Raw genomic sequence first — 21599 nt, 5'->3', positions numbered from 1 at the left:
TGTCTGCTGGCTAACTTGTTGCGCTGAGCATCCACAAGCGCAGTGGGCAGTGGCTTATTTGCTGTTCCCTCCTCCTGCATTGTTTTGTGTGTCCTATCTGTAACCTTTACGCTCCAAGGACCTGCACCAAGGACATCACTGACATTCACTCGTGCAGAGAGCGCTCTTTATTCATATCTTGTGTATAAAAAAAAATATCCAGAATCATGTTGGCTTAACAACATAATATTAGGCATTATAGGCCTACTCCAGATATGAATAGCCTACGGCATTATACAATATGTGGGCTGAGAGATTCTTGCTAAACCCTAGACCTACATGTTCATTCAATTATGAAAATAAAACATGCAAATTGACTTACACAATTCGAAGAACACAGAAAATGTACATTCCCATTAAAAAGCATGTGCACTGTGTGTGGAACAAAGGTGCCTTTCATAATAAAACTGATGGAGGGAGGAAGCCAGCACCTGATTAGAAAGGGGGCTAAGGGGGGTATGGAGTCCACGTGCTTCACGTTGGCTGTTGTCAGATGGGAGGAAAGAGTGAGGAGCTATCTTGAATTCCAATTATGCACGTTTCAACCTGCCTCCATCTTTCCCGCCTATGGTCTGAAGACACAGTGGAACCACCATAAAAAAAGGAGTCATAATAAGGAAGTGGCCAGATGAAGCAGTTGCTAAGCTACAGGGCTGTTTTGCTAGCACAGACTGGAATATGTTCAGGGATTCTTCTGATGGCATTGAGGAGTACACCACATCAGTTACTGGCTTCATCAATAAGTGCATCGATGACTTCGTCCCCACAGTGACCATACGTACATACCCCAACCAGAAGCCATGGATTACAGGCAACATCTGCATTGAGCTAAAGGGTAGAGCTGCCATTTTCAAGGAGCAGGACTCTAACCTGGATGCTTATAAGAAATCCTGCTATGCCCTACAATGAACCATCAAACAGGCAAAGCGTCAATACAGGACTAAGATTGAATCCTACTACACCGGCTACGACGCTCGTCAGATTTGGCAGGGCTCGCAAACTATAACGGACTAGAGGTCGACTGATTAATTAGGGCCGATTTCAAGTTTTCATAACAATCGGTAATCAGCCTTTTTGGACGCCGATTATGGCCGATTACATTGCAATCAGCGAGGAAACTGCGTGGCAGGCTGACCACCTGTTACGTGAGTGCAGCATCAAATGGACCTTGTGGCTGCAAGGAGCCAAGGTAAGTTGCTATCTAGCATTAAACTTATCTTATAAAAAACAATCAATCTTCACATAATCACTAGTTAACTACACATGGTTGATATTACTAGGTTAACTAGCTTGTCCTGCGTTGCATATAATCAATGCGGTGCCTGTTAATTTATCATCGAATCACAGCCTACTTCAAATTCGCCAAACGGGTTATGATTTAATAAAAGCGCATTCGCGAAAAAAGCACAATTGTTGCACAAATGTACCTAACCATAAACAAAGTATTTCTTAAAATCAATACACAGAAGTATATATTTTTTTAAACCTGTATATTTAGTTAAAAGAAATTCATGTTAGCAGGCAATATTAACTAGGGAAATTGTGTCACTTCTCTTGCGATTAGTGCAAGTAGAGTCAGGGTATATGCAACAGTTTGGGCCGCCTGGCTCGTTGCGAACTGTGTGAAGACCATATTTAATTTGCCAGAATTGTACATAATTATGACATAACATTGAATGTTGTGCAATGTAACAGCAATATTTAGACTTAGGGTTGCCACCCGTTCGATAAAATACGGAACGGTTCCGTATTTCACTGAAAGAATAAACGTTTTGTTTTAGAAATGATAGTTTCCGGATTTGACCATATTAATGACCTGAGGCTCGTATTTCTGTGTTTATTATATTATAATTAAGTCTGATTTGATATTTGATAGAGCAGTCTGACTGAGCGGTGGTAGGCAGCGGCAGGCTCGTAAGCATTCAATCAAACAGCACTTTATTGCGTTTGCCAGCAGCTCTTAGCAATACTTGAAGCACAGCGTTGTTTATGACTTCAAGCCTATCAACTCCCGAGATTAGGCTGGCAATACTATAGTGCCTATTAGAACATCCAATAGTCAAAGGTATAAAAAAATATAAATGGTAGTTTATGCTGGTAACAGGTATCACCAGCCACTTCAGTCCATAGGGCACCAGGAGTATGGAGTTGAAAGTGTACAGTGACATTCTATTTCTTAACTTTGACTTTGACCACACTCATTTGGCTGAACAGCCGTTCAACCTCTGCATTTGAGTGTGGCAAGGAGAGGGCAGCGAGTGCAGCTTTGCACAGTTCTTCAAATGGATTTGGCCCAGAAGAGTCCGTGTAGTTATTGACTTCACTCCAAAACTCGACTGTATTTTCCGTTGAGTCCCACCTAAACAGATGGATGTTTCTCCATTGGGAAACAATTTGATCAATTGTTTGGGGCTGGTATCCCAGTAGCTCAGCTACTTTAATCATTTCAGTGGTGCCTTTATTGTGCTTTAGCGTTTCCTTAACACTGAACAAGGCCATGTTTCGAAGGCTTCAAGGTTGTCTGGGAGCCTTGCTTGCAGCTCCTTGCTTAAAGCAACAATGTAGTTGATGCACTGTCTACAAATGACCTTTTCATCCTCTGGCGCAAGACTGAGTTGGTACACCGTGCTCTCGAAAAGGTACCCAAGGTATGGTGATGGACTGAGCTGTCCATCAATGGCATCCTTCAGGACATCCATTTTTGCCATAGGGTTGACTACTCTGCTGCAAATTGATGTTAAGAGGTGTACCAGATTGTCCAAAAGCTTGACAGGATCTGTTTGGAGCACATCCGCCATGTAGCAATGCTCACTGGCCTTGGTCAACTCAAAGTGGAGTTTCAGTTTTTCCCACTGGCTCAATATACGAGTTACCGCAGGCTCAATCAATAGTCAACGTGTGGCACACTTTGGTGATCTGCAGGGGTTTCTGGCCACAATTAATGGTGGCATACACCGCTTTGTATGCATCGCACCTTTTTGGGGAATTGGTAAACCAGTTGTAGGTTTCCCTGATTAAGTACTCAACACTCCTAGGGATGGTTTCTTTGGATGCTGCACAGACAGCCAATTGTAAAGAATGGCACACACAGCGGATGAGTAGCAAATTGGGCAATGCACATTCTTCCTTTAAAATCTTGTGCACCCCGTCATCACGGACGCATTATCAGTACCAATACCCTGAAGATTCTCTTTTTTTTTTTAAAGGTTACACTTCTCAAGAAACTCAGCTACTGCCTTTACTATTGATCTGGCATTGCCAGGTACAGACTCCTTACGGTCCTCAGCCACCCTTTAAATTCAGGTACAGACTCCGTACGGTCCTCAGCCACCCTTTAAATTCAGGTACAGACTCCGTACGGTCCTCAGCCACCCTTTAAATTCAGGTACAGACTCCTTACGGTCCTCAGCCACCCTTTAAATTCAGGTACAGACTCCCTACGGTCCTCAGCCACCCTTTAAATTCAGGTACAGACTCCTTACGGTCCTCAGCCACCCTTTAAATTCAGGTACAGACTCCTTACGGTCGTCAGCCACCCTTTAAATTCAGGTACAGACTCCGTACGGTCCTCAGCCACCCTTTAAATTCAGGTACAGACTCCTTACGGTCCTCAGCCACCCTTTAAATTCAGGTACAGACTCCTTACGGTCTTCAGCCACCCTTTAAATTCAGGTACAGACTCCCTACGGTCTTCAGCCACCCTTTAAATTCAGGTACAGACTCCTTACGATCCTCAGCCACCCTTTAAATTCAGGTACAGACTCCTTATGGTCTTCAGCCACCCTTTAAATTCAGGTACAGACTCCTTACGGTCCTCAGCCACCCTTTAAATCCAGGTACAGACTCCTCCCACTCTTTCCTGTACAATTTTGATTGGGACAGGTTGAATTGATGCTGTAAGTTCTGTTCAACATCAAACATTCGTGACCAATTATATTCATTGGGTTTGTCTCGTCGAACGCATACTACTGCAAGTCAGCCAACAATGATTTGCAATTTGCTGTTGGCTCCCTGTTGCTGACTTCACTCACAATGCACTTTTGTAGCCAGGCACGTGTGTTGTGACAGAGAAAATCGGTTTTGTGTCATTTAGAGGGAAATGTGTGCATTATAGCATTTGATTCACTTTTCAAAAGTTGCTAAAAGTTCAAAATACATTTTTAAAAAGTAGCAAAATGTGTTTTTTTTGCTACTGTTTGAAAAAAAATTTGTCAGGTTAGAGTCTGAAAAGTTGTTAAATCTAGCAACACAATTGCTAAGTTGGCATCACTGTAAACACCGGTTGTATTCATCGGTCACATTTGATTTTATTTCACATTATTGATGTATCTGTGGAAAGGAGTCATTTTTAAATTTGTTTAATCCATATACTTACCCACCTCAATTAGCCTACGCATGAGGAAAAATTCAATACGAAACTATAAATTGGTATGTAAAACGCCATTGCACTCAATGGCATTCTCTTGAGACTGTGCGCTTCAGTGTGTAGCTCATTCATTCTGGTAGTGCTCCCTTCTTCCAACCGCGTCTCCATAGAAACCGCTGTGCGCAAGACTGGAGTGTTTGTATGGCGCTTTTATATTCAGCCAGTCAGGCTTGGTCACCTGCTTTTGTTTTAGCCAGTCAGGCTTGGTCACCTGATTTCTCGAAAAGCTGAAAAGAACCCTGCAGCTGGGCTATTGGCAAATCCCCAACTAGACAAAGAAAACACACTCTGACCCATATCCTTGAACTCACTTTTATAAACTAGGCCAACGTGCAATGAATGCACTGTTTGAGAGAGTCGAGAGAAAAAAATGGCATTATTATGGTGCTGTGCTGAACAGCTCTCATAACCTGGATAAGAGGATAACTCTATCGGTAAGCCAGAGCCCCACTCTGGTCAATGTGGCATACTGCATCACCAAATGTATCACTGCCTAATAACTAAACAACAATGAGGTAAAACATGTATGAAAGTAGCGGAATGTAGGTAACATTTTAAATAACGTACACTTATGCTTTATAAGGGCATTTACAATGCTTTGTTTTATTTATTTTTACACTTATTTGACACGTATAAACATTATAACTCATAATAGTAACATGATAATATACCCTCACTACACAGTCCCTCCAGGATTCGGGGATTTCACCTTTTTTTGTTGTGCAAAATCAACAATTTCCCACATATTATGCGATAGCTTGCAAATGTAAATCAATCACCGCATTATTTCAGCATAAAACAGTCAAATCGCGGCAAAAAAATCACTGTATAAAATGGTCTGATCACGCATTACAAAATGAGGGCTCGCAATATGAACTAATCACAGCACCTTTACCGCAACAACAACACAATATATATCTTACCACATGGCAAACAAACGTTTACCTCACTAGTTCATTTTCGTGACCAATTGGACAGAAGCCATGCAAAATCTCAGAATTGCTGCAGCAAAAATCAACGCATTTTTTGCACGCCAACTATTACAAAACAAAGAGGGTCTGACTATCATGCATAATGCACTGTTCTCAGGGCATATCTGACCGTTTTGACTAGCATTAGTGACTTTTCGTAGCAGGTTAGGATAATTAATGTGGCATGTTTGGAGAATTAACGTGGTTTAGGGTAATTAGGTTAAGGTTAGGAAAATGGTAGGGTTAGCTAAAATTGTCCCCAACACCACTCAAACATACTGTATTTAGTTACAATCAGGCTTAGCCCTGAGAACTGTCTTGGTTTCCACTAATGGGATGCTACACATAATGCACCCTCACCCTATTGGATACACGGGGTAACACAACATTACATTGTATGCATTCGATTATAACGTTATTTTCAAACAAGTAGGATCTATGATACGTTATGCACAGGGCCAGCCCTAGCCTTTAGGGGGCCCTAAGCGAGATTTGGTTCGGGGACCCCCCCCCCCCCGGGGACCCACATCATAAGCAAAACATTTTAGTGGCCTCACTCTTGAAGGTGGAGAGAACATTTATTTTAAAGTACATTTTCTGCAATTCTACACATTTTGCAATGTGGCGCAAAGAACATTTAGCAATTTTCTAACTTGTTTTATGCAATTCTACTTATTTTGCCATGGGGCGGAAAGAAACTTTTGCAGTTTTACAACTATTTCCTGTAATTCTACACATTTTGCCATGACTTCTGCCATGTTAATATGATATCTGAATATGGTGCTCCTGAGAAGGATCGTCATGCTGACGCTAGTGCTGTAGTTACAGCTGTTCTACCATTCTAAATGCCCTTGGAAAATTGTCCTATAGTTTGATGACACGTTGAACTTTGAAATGCAATGTTTTGGGGTAAATCTTGGAGGGATTTTGATATTAAACTAATTTATATGGAAACCGATGTCTCGTCAACCCCGTTACAGGATTCAACCCTGTCACCCTAGTCTCAACCCCGTCACGTGACAATATTTGTTAAATAAAATGTCAAAGACTAATAAATATGAATTTAGTGATTTCTGAGCTCAGTGTGAAATCTTAAGGACAATCCGAAGAAGATTAGATTTATGTTACAATTCTGAATTGAAAGGATTTTATTTAAATGATAAGCCCGCTGACACGTGTCTATTTCAGGGTTTAATAAAGTAACATTGAGATTTTACATACATTTTATATTGATAATAATTTAATTGGTTTGGGGGACACATGAGCATTAGGTAAATGTTGATTTTTATAACAAGTATCTTTTATAATCATATTCAGACAACTTCCATTTTGTCTGTGACGGGGTTGAAGATAAATGGTGTCCCTATCAAGACAAAAATGGACAATAATAAAAGGGTTTTAATGCCCGAGATCAGAAAACGTGTTTTCCTGAAGGTTTAATATGTACTTAATGTTGTGGGGTGTTCAGAAAATGCATTTATTCTAGTAAAAAAAAAGTTTATATACAAAGGTGGCCACTCAGGGTCTTTGCACATGCGCTCTAGCCAACAGCTCGCCGAAACAGTGCGGCTAGACTACCTACATGATGATATAGTATTTGTATTTGTCAAACGGCAGCCAAGCATCGATGATCATGTCACCAGAGTAAGACCCTCGATATTTATTGTAAAGGAGCATCAAGCTCATCATCATCATCTTCCTCTTTCACCTCCCTGTGAAGTTCATCATAATTTATTTCATCTGTAGCCTAATAAACTGTGTGCTTTCCGGATGAGTCGTAGTGAGAGGACAGCGCAACATGTCATCACGTAACTCCATATTTACTTCGATAATACGGTTATTATATCATTATTTGAGCATAAAGGTGTTTACAACGCCATTTCTCGCATAATTCATTTTAGACACAAAATGATCCCACCATGTCGAACGAACAAATTGTACCGGCATTTCATGTTTCCATCAGCCTGGTCGTGACTTTTGTTTTTCACGCGTCCGTTAATTTCATCTGAATGAAATAGTTGAATGGAAACATGGTTACAGACTGACATAAGAGGGAAATCTGCTGATGTACAACCACATTTTGAAATTGCACCATGTGTATTCTACTATTCTAATTCTCAACGTCAAGTAGAGACCCTGACTGATTTTTATAATTTGGTCAGGGCCCCACAACGGCCGCTTACGTCACTTAGTGACTAGGTCCAGCCCCGATGATGCACTTTGGTATTATAATGCATCACAGTGATATATTATGAGGATGTTATAACTACTTATGAGTTATGACAGTATATTACAAGGATTGTAATGCTCTAAGTGTATGCGTGTGCCTCTAGTTAGGAAGTGTATATTGAATTTGTTTGTATTTGGTGAACCATTATTTGAACTATATCAAATCAGTCTTTCAATGGATATTTTTTTATTTTTATGCAAGCACCAGAACGTTGACGCGTGAACCCGTGTCGTACGCATGAACCCGTGTCGTACGCATGAACCCGTGTCGTACGCAATGAACCCGTGTCGTACGCAATGAACCCGTGTCGTACGCAATGAACCCGTGTCGTACGCGTGAACCCGTGTCGTACGCGTGAACCCGTGTCGTACGCAATGAACCCGTGTCGTACGCAATGAACCCGTGTCGTACGCGTGGACCCGTGTCGTACGCAATGAACCCGTGTCGTACGCGTGAACCCATGTCGTACGCAATGAACCCGTGTCGTACGCAATGAACCCGTGTCGTACGCAATGAACCCGTGTCGTACGCAATGAACCCGTGTCGTACGCGTGAACCCGTGTCGTACGCAATGAACCCGTGTCGTACGCGTGAACCCGTGTCGTACGCAATGAACCCGTGTCGTACGCGTGAACCCGTGTCGTACGCGTGAACCCGTGTCGTACGCGTGAACCCGTGTCGTACGCGTGAACCCGTGTCGTACGCGTGAACCCGTGTCGTACGCATGAACCCGTGTCGTACGCAATGAACCCGTGTCGTACGCATGAACCCGTGTCGTACGCATGAACCCGTGTCGTACGCATGAACCCGTGTCGTACGCATGAACCCGTGTCGTACGCATGAACCCGTGTCGTACGCATGAACCCGTGTCGTACGCATGAACCCGTATCATGCTCATTAACCTGTATCATACGCATTAACTTAAGTGTTTCCTAATAACAACACCTATTGTGATCCCTTTCCTTCTCTGTGGAAAAAAAAGACAAGACAGACGGGACAGGAGTGATTGTCTCATAAAAAGATTTATTTTTTGCCTAAATGTACAAAGGCAAGTTACAGTATTGTATAAAAAAAGACATGTGGCAATGTACACTTTACATAAGAGAGAAACACTTGAGGGCAAAGAGGGGGATGAAACAAAACAAAACATAGCAATAAAAAAAGCTGTAAACATCTTTCTTTCAAGTACCGATGACTGATACCGATGACTGATACCGATGACTGATACCGATGACTGATACCGATGACTGATACCGATGACTGATACCGAGCCACTGCTCTGGGGACGTGGGTTTAGGGGGCGGGGTTATGAATAAAGAAACAGGAAAAGGAAATCCAACAGGAACATTTCGTCCTCCCGCGGCGTGAGTAACACAAGGAATGACAGACTACCCAAGCACAGTGAGACAACACCTCAACAACAGCTGCCGTGGGAGTATGGTCATTAACTCATTTCTCTGTCTGTATTAAAAAAACTAAAAAATCCCCAAACTCGATCCTCCAAAAAAATGTATCAAGCGCTTTTTTCCGCTTATCATTTTTTTTTTTTTTTTTTTTTTTTTTTAAACCACTTTTCATCAGCAGAGGTTCTGGTTTAACAGACCCATTAAATGACTATTAATATATAATCTGGTTCTGACCTCACCTACCATCTCACTCCATACAGAACGTGTTAAAAGCATTTTTTTTTTTTTTTAAACACTGGCTCTTCTCCCATTGTATGACAAGACATATTTCCAAACAAAACATAAACCCTCTACTTCAGAGAAAAGGACAGGGGGATTTAAAAAAAAAATCTGTGCCAGCATCCAATCACGGCTGAGCATCAACAATATTGTGGTGAGAGTAGGGCCTATCAACCAGGTCACCTGTCAACAACATTCACACACCAGTAACATATGAACTGACATCACTACAGGACAGAACCAAAGTCAACCTTGATGAGCCTACCATAGAAATAGAAGCAATAGAATGGCTTTCCAGCCGTCATTGAACATTGACTTGAATGGAGATCCCCTTTTCTAGTGACTGGATCGTTGTGGATCCTACAGGCCTCTTATATTAGTGTTTAGCAGGGAATTCAACTGGAACGTGTCTGATTAGGAGAACTATTAGAGTATTACTGGAATGAATGGACTCTCACAGGGGGCAGTGCTCTGAGCACGGCCTATTTAATTGTTCATGATAGCATTCGCCTGCTCTCTTGGTGAATAAAACGCCACTTTAGTGGCTTTGAGGTCTGTTTAACCGCCGCTGCCACAACAAACGTCTAATTCCCCTCGGCTTCGCTAAATCACATTTATGTCTAAAACACACACACAAAAAAATCTAATTTATTAGTTCAGATTTCCTGTGCTGCTCTCCCAAGCACGCCAGATCCACGAAGGGCAAGGAAAGCATCACGGCGAATCAGATTTACTGATTTACAGACAAGCGGTTGAGTGGGCGCTGTGCGGCGGCAGGATCAATGGGGATCATTAGCAGGAGAAGAGTGGACGCAGTGGGAGAATCTGATGAGTTCTACCTCTCTATCACTCCTCTGTGGACAGCTGCTCTGCCCTCAGCCCGGCCCTCAGCCTTTGTCTATCCCGGCAGGTAGTAATAACAATACAAAGCATTCATGAGCAGTATCTCATGGAACCAAAAACAAAAAAAAACAAGAGCAACAAATGAGGGTTAAAATGACATGGTTGAAATGTGACTTGTTTTTCTTGAGGGTGGTCGAGGCGGCTTGGGAACGTGTGGCATCATGGGCTTCAGGAGAGGGGATACTACTGGTGGAGGGGTCAATAGAAACAGAGGCTACTGAAGGGGTGGGGATACTACTGGTGGAGGGGTCAATAGAAACAGAGGCTACTGAAGGGGTGGGGATACTACTGGTGGAGGGGTCAATAGAAACAGAGGCTACTGAAGGGGTGGGGATACTACTGGTGGAGGGGTCAATAGAAACAGAGGCTACTGAAGGGGTGGGGATACTACTGGTGGAGGGGTCAATAGAAACAGAGGCTACTGAAGGGGTGGGGATACTACTGGTGGAGGGGTCAATAGAAACAGAGGCTACTGAAGGGGTGGGGATACTACTGGTGGAGGGGTCAATAGAAACAGAGGCTACTGAAGGGGTGGGGATACTACTGGTGGAGGGGTCAATAGAAACAGAGGCTACTGAAGGGGTGGGGATACTACTGGTGGAGGGGTCAATAGAAACAGAGGCTACTGAAGGGGTGGGGATACTACTGGTGGAGGGGTCAATAGAAACAGAGGCTACTGAAGGGGTGGGGATACTACTGGTGGAGGGGTCAATAGAAACAGAGGCTACTGAAGGGGTGGGGATACTACTGGTGGAGGGGTCAATAGAAACAGAGGCTACTGAAGGGGTGGGGATACTACTGGTGGAGGGGTCAATAGAAACAGAGGCTACTGAAGGGGTGGGGATACTACTGGTGGAGGGGTCAATAGAAACAGAGGCTACTGAAGGGGTGGGGATACTACTGGTGGAGGGGTCAATAGAAACAGAGGCTACTGAAGGGGTGGGGATACTACTGGTGGAGGGGTCAATAGAAACAGAGGCTACTGAAGGGGTGGAGTCCACAGTTTATCATATCAACGGAAGGGGGGGGGGGGGGGGGAGGCTAACAAGACAGAAAGCATAGGACATTTTCCGATAGCGTCCAACAACCTTTGAAAAAATAATTCCTCTGTACACTATAAACAGAAAGCACAGTAAGAGGGCGGGGATGGGAACAGTGTCCCAAAGCAAATGTGCATCTGACTTGATCCACTAGGAAGGACATTGTGCGGGGTAATGTTTACACCATGCAGCCACACACAGACAGACAGACAGACAGAGTTGGAAAGGAGAGGAAGGTGAGAGGAGCTGGGCCTGCAGGAGACTCCATTTTGCAATTGCTCTCATTCACCAAAACATTAACAGGGGCATGTGCCAACTCCCAGTAACACAGCACTCCACAACTAGAAGTCCTTGAATAAATATTACAGGAGAGAGCTGCCCATCTCTCCATCACTACAGGCCAGAACAGAGGGAGAGAGCTGCCCTTCTCTCCATCACTACAGGCCAGAACAGAGGGAAAGAGCTGCCCGTCTCTCCATCACTACAGGGCAGAACAGAGGGAGAGAGCTGCCCGTCTCTCCATCACTACAGGACAGAACAGAGGGAGAGAGCTGCCCTTCTCTCCATCACTACAGGCCAGAGGGAGAGAGCTGCCCGTCTCTCCATCACTACAGGACAGAGGGAGAGAGCTGCCCGTCCCTCCATCACTACAGGACAGAACAGAGGGAGAGAGCTGCCTGTCTCTCCATCACTACAGGACAGAGGGAGAGAGCTGCCCGTCTCTCCATCACTACAGGACAGAGGGAGAGAGCTGCCCGTCCCTCCATCACTACAGGACAGAACAGAGGGAGAGAGCTGCCTGTCTCTCCATCACTACAGGACAGAGGGAGAGAGCTGCCTGTCTCTCCATCACTACAGGACAGAGGGAGAGAGCTGCCTGTCTCTCCATCACTACAGGGCAGAGGGAGAGAGCTGCCCGTCTCTCCATCACTACAGGACAGAACAGAGGGAGAGAGCTGCCCATCTCTCCGTCACTACAGGCCAGAACAGAGGGAGAGAGCTGCCTGTCTCTCCATCACTACAGGACAGAACAGAGGGAGAGAGCTGCCTGTCTCTCCATCACTACAGGACAGAGGGAGAGAGCTGCCTGTCTCTCCATCACTACAGGGCAGAGGGAGAGAGCTGCCCGTCTCTCCATCACTACAGGACAGAACAGAGGGAGAGAGCTGCCCATCTCTCCGTCACTACAGGCCAGAACAGAGGGAGAGAGCTGCCTGTCTCTCCATCACTACAGGACAGAACAGAGGGAGAGAGCTGCCTGTCTCTCCATCACTACAGGACAGAGGGAGAGCTGCCCGTCTCTCCATCACTACAGGCCAGAACAGAGGGAGAGAGCTGCCCGTCTCTCCATCACTACAGGCCAGAACAGAGGGAGAGAGCTGCCTGTCTCTCCATCACTACAGGCCAGAACAGAGGGAGAGAGCTGCCTGTCTCTCCATCACTACAGGCCAGAGGGAGAGAGCTGCCTGTCTCTCCATCACTACAGGACAGAGGGAGAGAGCTGCCTGTCTCTCCATCACTACAGGACAGAGGGAGAGAGCTGCCTGTCTCTCCATCACTACAGGCCAGAGGGAGAGAGCTGCCTGTCTCTCCATCACTACAGGCCAGAGGGAGAGAGCTGCCTGTCTCTCCATCACTACAGGCCAGAGGGAGAGAGCTGCCTGTCTCTCCATCACTACAGGCCAGAGGGAGAGAGCTGCCTGTCTCTCCATCACTACAGGACAGAGGGAGAGAGCTGCCTGTCTCTCCATCACTACAGGACAGAGGGAGAGAGCTGCCTGTCTCTCCATCACTACAGGACAGAGGGAGAGTGAGTGCAGCAGTCATATCTACTGAGCATCCACTGACAGCTCTAGAGAGAGTTTCCCTTTGTGTTCTTACATGTCCATTGATGAGGGAGGACTGCAGATAACCCATGATGCAGTTTGGTGAGAGACTAGCAGCAGCGACTGCCAGACTGTGGCTTGCAGACCGTTCTCATATAGCCATGTAGGTCCCAGACAGTGTGCACAAACAGACAAAACAAAAGCCTTGTGCACTTTACGACCTGGGCTGCCTGTCTGCCTGCCTGTCTGTCTGTCTGCCTGCCTGTCTGCCTGTCTGCCTGTCTGAGAACCCCTCTCCCCCTCTGCAGTGCCCAGTGAAGATGGATGGAACTAGAGGCAGCATCTGAAGAGTCCAGTCAGCTCCTCTGATTAGCGCAACCTGCCGGGTCACAGAGCTTGGAGAGCACCAGGATGGTACATCCCTGCTCCTCTCCGTTCCTCTTCTCTCTAAGCCAAAGTACCTCCAGGCACAAATATATCCTCTCCCTTTAAGCCGGGGTCCTTGCTGAGGAGCTGGGAGCTGGAGCAGATGCATTGGAGCTACTTTGTAAACTGGATGACCCTTTGGGAAAGGAAACGAGGAGACAGCTGTCACCGCCACCACAGAAAGGCCAGAAGTGTTCAACACAGACACAAACAGCCAAAGGAGTTTGTTTTACCACTGGGTCAGAGTGAGATGGAAACACGGTCGTCAAGCCAACAAGACACACAAAGAAAAAAAAAAAATCAAATAAACTGCTAAAATAATACAAAAACATGAATAGTTGTGAGACTAATGCTGTGGAACGAACGACGCACAAAAATAAAAAGCCTTGTACAAATAAAAAGCTGTGTACAAATAAAACGCAACAAAAAAACAAACACGGATAGTTTGACTCTCTGAATGAACTCAAGTAGGCGATTGATAACTTTTCACACAAACAACTACAGATTCAACAGAGCCTGAACTTGAATGTTTCCTCCCCCTGAAACTGAACCGAGGAAGAGGAGGGCTGTCTCTGTCAGTATAAGGAGAAGAGCAGCTTCGGCTTGCATAGAAAGCCCAGAGTGGTGGAGAGGGATGGAGACAACGAAAACCAGTCGCTCCCCTTTCAGTCACCCCTCCTCTGGCCCAAACAACGACCCCCCCACCAAAAAAATAACAGAAGGGGGAAAAACATGGGTCCATTGCAATGCAATGAATGTCTCAAAATGTCCTCCGGGTCAGTGGGTAGTTTGGTGGATGGATGAAAGAACCCAGAAGTCAAGCTGCAACCCTATCACGCTCAGGCTCAGGGTCAGCCATCAATCCAATAGGTCCATATCTCTATGTAGTGATTCCAAACTTAATCCAGTATGTTTCTGATCGAACCCCTCTCCCATCTACACTCTCCACTTCCAATATGGCCCGTCCGTGTGATAAGGCCTCACTCCATCAGAACGCGTCAGCCTCGTCAGGCCGTCCCTCAGACCTTTTAGTCCATCACGTGAGTGGTGCAAAGGAGTGACTGGCTGGCCAGACAGAGGAGGGGGCTCGGTGAGCCCTCAAGCCAGCCACGGGAAGCCTTGCCGTAGGGTGGCCACCCCACTAGCGGAGGGAGGAAGCAGAACAGCCGGAACAACCAGGCAGAAACTAAAAAAATACACCAAACACCATTGAACTGATGTCTTAAAATGAGCTCTGCATCAGGCTTCTTTGTGTGATCCAGTCACATGGCTCCAAGCAAGGTCGAGGTCAGCCAATCAGGTCTCCCTGTGGGGAAAAAGAGACGGGGAGAGTTATATGACAGCAAGGCTAAGAATTTAACATCTACATTCAACAAGATGATTGGCCTGTAATTAGCATGAATTAAACAAACCTACATTGTAATTAGGCCCTACAGATAATCACACATACTGTATACACTGACACTTTCAATGAAATGTAGTTGATGTTGGTTCATATTTTGTCCAGCAGAGGGCATCATAGACTGCAGTGTCATTAAACAACCAGAAATCCTTCTAGCAGTCAGAGAGAAGCGTTTATTTTTTTTTACTTAGATAAAATTAAAGAGATACACTACATGGCCAAAAGAATGTGGACACCCCTTCAAATTAGTGCATTCGGCTATTTCAGCCACAATTGAGCACACCGCCATGCAATATCCATAGACAAACATTGGCAGTAGAATGGCCTGTACTGAAGAGCTCAACTAGTCAGTTCATCAGATTTCTGCGCTGCTAGAGCTGCCCCCGGTCAACTGTAAGTGCTGTTCCAACACACACTACTGAGTTCCCAACTGCCTCTGGAAGCAACGTCAGCACAAGGACTGTTCGTCGGGAGCTTCATGAAATGGGTTTCCATCACGAGGCTGCTGAGAGGAGGGACGGCTCATAACAATGGAAAGGCATCAAACACCTGGAAACCATTGAAACCGTGGAAACCATGTGTTTTGATGTATTTGATACCATTCCACTTACTCACCTCCAGCCATTAACACGAGCCAGTTCTCCCCAATAAAAAAGGTACCACCGACTTCCTGTGGTTTCCATGGCCGAGCAGCCGCACACAAGCCTAAGATCACCATGCACTGCCAAGCGTCGGCTGGAGTGGTGTAAAGCTTGCGCGCCATTGGACTCTGGAGCAGTGGAAAAGTGGTCTCTGGAGTGAAGAATCACGCTTCACCATCTGGCAGTCTGACGGACCAATCTGGGTTTGGCGGAAGCCAGGAGAACACTACCTTTACCAATGCATAGTGTCAACTGTAAAGTTTGGTGGAGGAGGAATAATGGTCTGGGCTGTTTTTCATGTTTTGGGCTAGGCCCCTTAGTTCCAGTGAAGGGAAATCTTAACTCTACAGCATACAATTACATTCTAGACAATTCTGTGCTTCCAACTTTGTGGCAACAGTTTGGGAAAGGCCCTTTCCTGTTTGAGCACGACAATGCCCCCGTGCACAAAGCAAGGTCCGTATAGAAATGGTTTGTCAAGATCGGTGTGGAAGAACTTAACAGGCCTGCACAGAGCCCTGACCTGAACCCCATCGAACACCTTTGGGATGAATTGGAGCGCTGACTGCGAGCCGGGCCTAATCGCCCAACATCAGTGCCCGACCTCACTAATGCTCTTGTGGCTGAATGGAAGCAAGTCCCCGCATCAATGTTCCAACATCTAGTGGAAAGCCTTCCCAGAAGAGTGAAGGCTGTTATAACAGCAAAGAGGGGACCAACTCCATGTTATTGCCCTCGATTTTTTACATTGAGATGTTTGACGAGCAGGTGTCCACATACTTTTGTGGTGTAGCCATGTAGTGTAGCTATATTGGCACTATTCTGGATCAAAGAGCATGTTTAAACATCAGGAAGAAATGTGTGTGTGTGTGTGTGTGTGTAAGCAGGGTCAGTTTGTCCATTTGTTGGAGGATCTGGTTCCTCCTTACCATTCTCATCTCCGTGCAGGGGGGTACATGGAGGGGGAGGAGGCTTGTTGACTGGCAACTATGGCTGATGAAGAGAGACCTGTGAAGGAAGAGCCACTAGTTACATACACCTCCATATAGTCATAACTCCAGATTTAGTCAATACACCAAGTTACGGATGATATTTTGTTATTGTTTTCTTTTCCGTAATACCTTAGGTAGGAGAAAAAGGTCTTACAAAGTTATATCATTTTACAGTTAGGTGATTGCCATAGAAAAGCGTTTGTCCTTGTGCGTTCTATTGGAGCAGTTAGCCAACGCTGAAGGCCGAGATGTGTCCTTGTGCTTGTTTGTGGGCGGGCGTCCAGCCATCACTTACCTGTGGCGTAGGACAGGTCGTACTGCCCCGAGAGCAGCGGGTAGCCCAGGTGGTGATGGGAAGGCATGATGCGCTGTGAGGGAGAGGAACGCGGCCGGTCCATGTCTCGCTCGGCCACAGCGCGCTCCCGTTCCCTTTCATGCGAGGAGGTCTTCTCGCCGACCGTGGGCGACTTGCTCTTGTACTGGCTGGCGTGCTGGTGAAGGATGTCCAGGGCCTTGGCCTCGGAGGACGACTTGCCACCGACCGTGGGGCTGGCGCGCGCCGCCTTCTCGCCGCCTTCCTCGCCCGGCCCCATCTTATTGCCATAGAATGAGTAGTAGGACCCTGTCGGTGAGAGAGGAGGTTAAACACCACTGGAGTCATTAAACCATTTACAATCAAACAAACATGAACATTAATGCATATCAGGGTTCCTTCATCATTTTATTTATTTTTTCACATTTTGTACATCATCATAATACAGATTTTAACAATCCAATGGCATAGCTGTATGTACAGTGCATTCGGAAATACTTCTATAAATAAGGTACTTGTTTTTTATTTTGAATACATTTGCAAAAAATTCAAAATAACCTGTTTTCGCTTTGTCATTATGGGGTATTGTGTGCAGATTGATGATGAAAAAAAAAAGCCATTTAATCCATTTTAGAATAAGGCTAACGTAACAAAATGTGGAAAAAGGGAAGGGGTCTGAATACTTTCCCGAATGCACTGTATCCTGTAAGCAGTGGCATTAACTCTTACCAGGGTAGTTCTGCATCATGACTGATGGCATCCCGCGGTAGCCCGGGTGGCTGGGGTCATAGCCCTGGCCGTAGGCGTAGGCGCCATGCATGTAAGGCATGTAGCCTTGGTGCTGGGCCATGGGAGAGGAGAACTGCATGTGGCCAGCGGTGCCCCTTGGGTCCTTTCCCACCCCCCGGTGTTCCTCCAAGGCCAAAGACAACCGGGGCTCAACCCCCTCTTTGCTCTCCTCCTTTGGGGTGACGTCTTTGGGCCGAGCCCTCTCGTCCCTGCCCTCCTTGCCCTTTCGGTCTCTGTCCCGCTCTCCTCGGTCTCTGTCTCTTTCCCTGTGGCGCTCCACGTCCTGTGGTTTCTGGGCCTCAGGGTATTTGCTGGGGTAGAGGTAAGGCCACAGCCGCGAGTCAGGCTCCTGAAAAAAACACAAAACATCTCATCAGTTGTGTCCTACAAAAATTAAACCTTCACTTAAACATTTCCCAGAATACACAAACCAGCATGCACTTCTACTCAGTTTTATAGTGATAATTTGACATACATTTGTCTAACATCCAATCACAATCAGCCGATTCAAACACAACCGTGTCAGGTTACCTGTCTGTACCACATGGCCTGTTCCATGGCCGAGGGCCTGCCGGACTCCATGCCCGCCTTGGGTTCATCCCCCTTCCCGTGGTGCCCTCCTTCACTCAGCTTCATCTTTAGCCCCTCAGCCTGCTGGGCCGGCGCCTTGGCGTCCTCCCCCTTGGGCATGATGACCGATGACTTGGTCTGCTCCGAGGAGGACGAGGGCTCTTTGGGCGGCTTGCCCTGGGGCAGCCCGCCTTTGCCCAGGTCTGTGACACTGGGAGCCTTGGAGAGGGTGGGGGGCACCAAAGCCTTCTGCTTCCATTCCTCACCCCGCTCCTTCCCTGAGGAGCCCTCTCGCTCTCGCTCCTTTCCAGCAGCGTCTGATTTCTTCTCGGCGGCGCGGTGCTGCTCGGCTACGACCTGCCTCTGCCGCTCATCGTACTGCTGCCGGTAGGCCGGGTTGGTGTTCAGCAGGTGGTTGTGGTAGGCCTGGTCCGGGTGGTAGGCGTACGGGGGAACGTAGGCATACTGGTTGTAGTAGAGAGGCTGCATATACATGTTGGAGCGCTGCTGGATGACCGAGGCCTGTTGCTGCTGCTGCTGTTGCCCCGGTCCAGAGGCACCCATCTCGGTCTTACGCTCCTCCTGCTGCTCCTGCTTGACCTTACGCTCCTCCTGCTGCTCCTGCTTGACCTTACGCTCCTCCTGCTCCTCTTTTTTCACCTTGACCTGGGCCCCCTCCTGTTGCGTGGCCCCCGTGGCCGACACCCCCGGGCTAGGGTTAGGATTGGCGTAGTTTGGGGAGTAGTAATTCTCGTAGCCGGGATAGTAGGGGGACTCCTTGCTGGCTGTTTGGGTGGGGAACAGGGCCTTCTTGGTCCCCTCTCGGGTGGCCTGCTCCTCGGACTTGACTCCCTTGACACCCTCCACCCGGCCCTCGCCGTCCTCGCCCGCGTCCGAGATGTCAGAGTAGGCCGGGCTGTTGGTCTTCACCGAGGAGTTGTCAGCTCCGTTTTGTGTGACCACATGGAGTGGGGTGAGGGGCTGGGCCATGCCTCCAGCCTCTATCCTGCTGGCCACACCGATGGAGGGACTGGGAGCGTTGTCGGTGAAGCTGTATATCTTGTCCGCCTCGGCCTTGATGCTGGCCAACCGGCTCTGGTGGGGGTCTGATGAGCCGTTCAGCAGCCCGTCGCCTTTGCTCCCCGGGTCCGAAGATTCAGAGTACGGGCTCTTGCCTTCCTCTGGCTTTCCCCCTTTCCCTTTGGGGCTATCTCCCTCCTTTCCTGCCTCCTTCTTCTTCTTGTCTTTCTTCTTCTTGTCCTTGGAGCCGCTCAGCGCTGGGTTCACAGGCGAGGGGTCTCCCAGTGCCGAGGGCTTGGACTGGATCGCTTTCAGCTGAGGGCTCTTGGGGATAGACTGAACTGCTGAACCAATGGCAGGGGTGGAGCCAGGGCTGGCTGCAGGGAAGCCGCCTGCCGTCTGTAGGGAGTAGAGCTGCTGAGGTGGTATGGTCGGGGCGATGGGCCGCGTTGACTTCATGCCCTTCTGGGCCAGCTTGTCTGCCTTGGAGCCGCTACCCGTCTTCTTGGCCTTGTCCTTCTTGTCGTCCATGCCGTCGTTGCTGGCCTCGTCCGTTAGGCAGGGCCCGTCCTCACAGCCATCCATGGGCATGCCCCCTGCCTCTAGATCGACCTCGCAGGGCTTCTTTTTACCTTGCTTGGAGCCAAACTTACCCGAGGAGGGCGACGGAGTCTGGGCCTCAAAGCCCCTACCCTTGGGCGTGACTGAGCGGGCCGGTGACAAGCAGCCCTTTTGAGAGATGGAGGCCCCATTGCAGCTGCTCGGATCGGGGTGGAGCGTAGAGTCCTCCCCGTACTCACTGTCCCCATCCATGTCCAGCTTGATGTCATCATCATTGTGGGCACGGGCCTGGTGGTACTTGAGGCCATTAATGTGCTTGTACTTCTTGTTGCAGTTGGGGTGCGGGCAGTCAATGAGCACTGGCGAAGGGCAGTTGCGGTCGAGTTGCTGCGGGGGCAGTGTCTCCATCTTTATGCTGGGCTTGCCAGGGAGGACGGCGTGAGGCGGCTGGGGTACTCCTCCAGGGAGGACGGCGTGAGGCGGCTGGGGCACTCCTCCAGGGCCGCTGTTGGAGTTGGTGCGCGTGCGTTTGCTGCCCTTGGTGTCCTCTGAGCTGGAGTTGGGCTCCATGTCTGAGGCGGGCTTGTTCTTGCGCTTATTAGTCGACGAAGGGCTGACTTTGACGTCTTCTGTGTTGCTGTTGGGCGGCGTGCCCCGCCGGCCCTTGCTGCTGCTGTTGGCGGCGCGCGTCTTGCTGGTGCCGCTGCCCTTGTTGTCCGACGAGTTGCTGTTCTCGTTGACGGGCGTGTTTCCGTTAGGCCTTATCCTCTTGCCCCGGCCCCGGCCGTTCCTCATCTCCAAGTCACTGGTGGGGGACTCACAGAACCTGGAGGAAAACCAAAGCCAGAGAATTAAACCTATTCGCCATTAATACACCACCACAATAACAGAGCCTCAAACCATAGAACTCACTGCCCCCATCAATCCCCACCACAATAAGAGAGCCTCAAACCAGAGAACTCACTGCCCTCATCAATCCCCACCACAATAACAGAGCCTCAAACCAGAGAACTCACTGCCCTCATCAATCCCCACCACAATAACAGAGCCTCAAACCAGAGAACTCACTGCCCCCATCAATCCCCACCACAATAACAGAGCCTCAAACCAGAGAACTCACTGCCCTCATCAATCCCCACCACAATAACAGAGCCTCAAACCAGAGAACTCACTGCCCCCATCAATCCCCATCACAATAACAGAGCCTCAAACCAGAGAACTCACTGCCCCCATCAATCCCCATCACAATAACAGAGCCTCAAACCAGAGAACTCACTGCCCCCATCAATCCCCATCACAATAACAGAGCCTCAAACCAGAGAACTCACTGCCCTCACCAATCCCCACCACAATAACAGAGCCTCAAACCAGAGAACTCACTGCCCCCATCAATCCCCATCACAATAACAGAGCCTCAAACCAGAGAACTCACTGCCCTCATCAATCCCCATCACAATAACAGAGCCTCAAACCAGAGAACTCACTACCCTCACCAATCCCCACCACAATAACAGAGCCTCAAACCAGAGAACTCACTGCCCTCATCAATCCCCACCACAATAACAGAGCCTCAAACCAGAGAACTCACTGCCCCCATCAATCCCCATCACAATAACAGAGCCTCAAACCAGAGAACTCACTGCCCCCATCAATCCCCATCACAATAACAGAGCCTCAAACCAGAGAACTCACTACCCTCACCAATCCCCACCACAATAACAGAGCCTCAAACCAGAGAACTCACTGCCCCCATCAATCCCCATCA

At 47.7% G+C, this 21599-nt stretch overlaps 1 protein-coding gene across 1 annotated transcript; it reads right to left on the bottom strand.

Annotated features, from left to right (window-relative positions):
* Nucleotides 1-13008: 13008 nt before the first annotated feature.
* LOC120052344 (zinc finger protein 609-like) lies at nt 13009-20812 on the bottom strand. The gene is made up of 5 exons (XM_038999197.1): nt 18215-20812; nt 17624-18032; nt 16877-17203; nt 16519-16597; nt 13009-14852 (listed from the first exon to the last, which is right to left on the bottom strand). The coding sequence occupies exons 1-4, from the start codon at nt 20627-20629 to the stop codon at nt 16524-16526; spliced, it is 3225 nt and encodes a 1074-aa protein (XP_038855125.1). The 5' UTR covers nt 20630-20812; the 3' UTR covers nt 13009-14852; nt 16519-16523.
* Nucleotides 20813-21599: the final 787 nt, after the last annotated feature.

Source organism: Salvelinus namaycush, chromosome 8 (genome assembly GCF_016432855.1).
Source record: "Salvelinus namaycush isolate Seneca chromosome 8, SaNama_1.0, whole genome shotgun sequence".
Lineage (NCBI taxonomy): Eukaryota > Metazoa > Chordata > Actinopteri > Salmoniformes > Salmonidae > Salvelinus > Salvelinus namaycush.
Note: the sequence above shows the minus strand (reverse complement) of the source record. Positions and strands in the feature narration are given on the sequence as shown.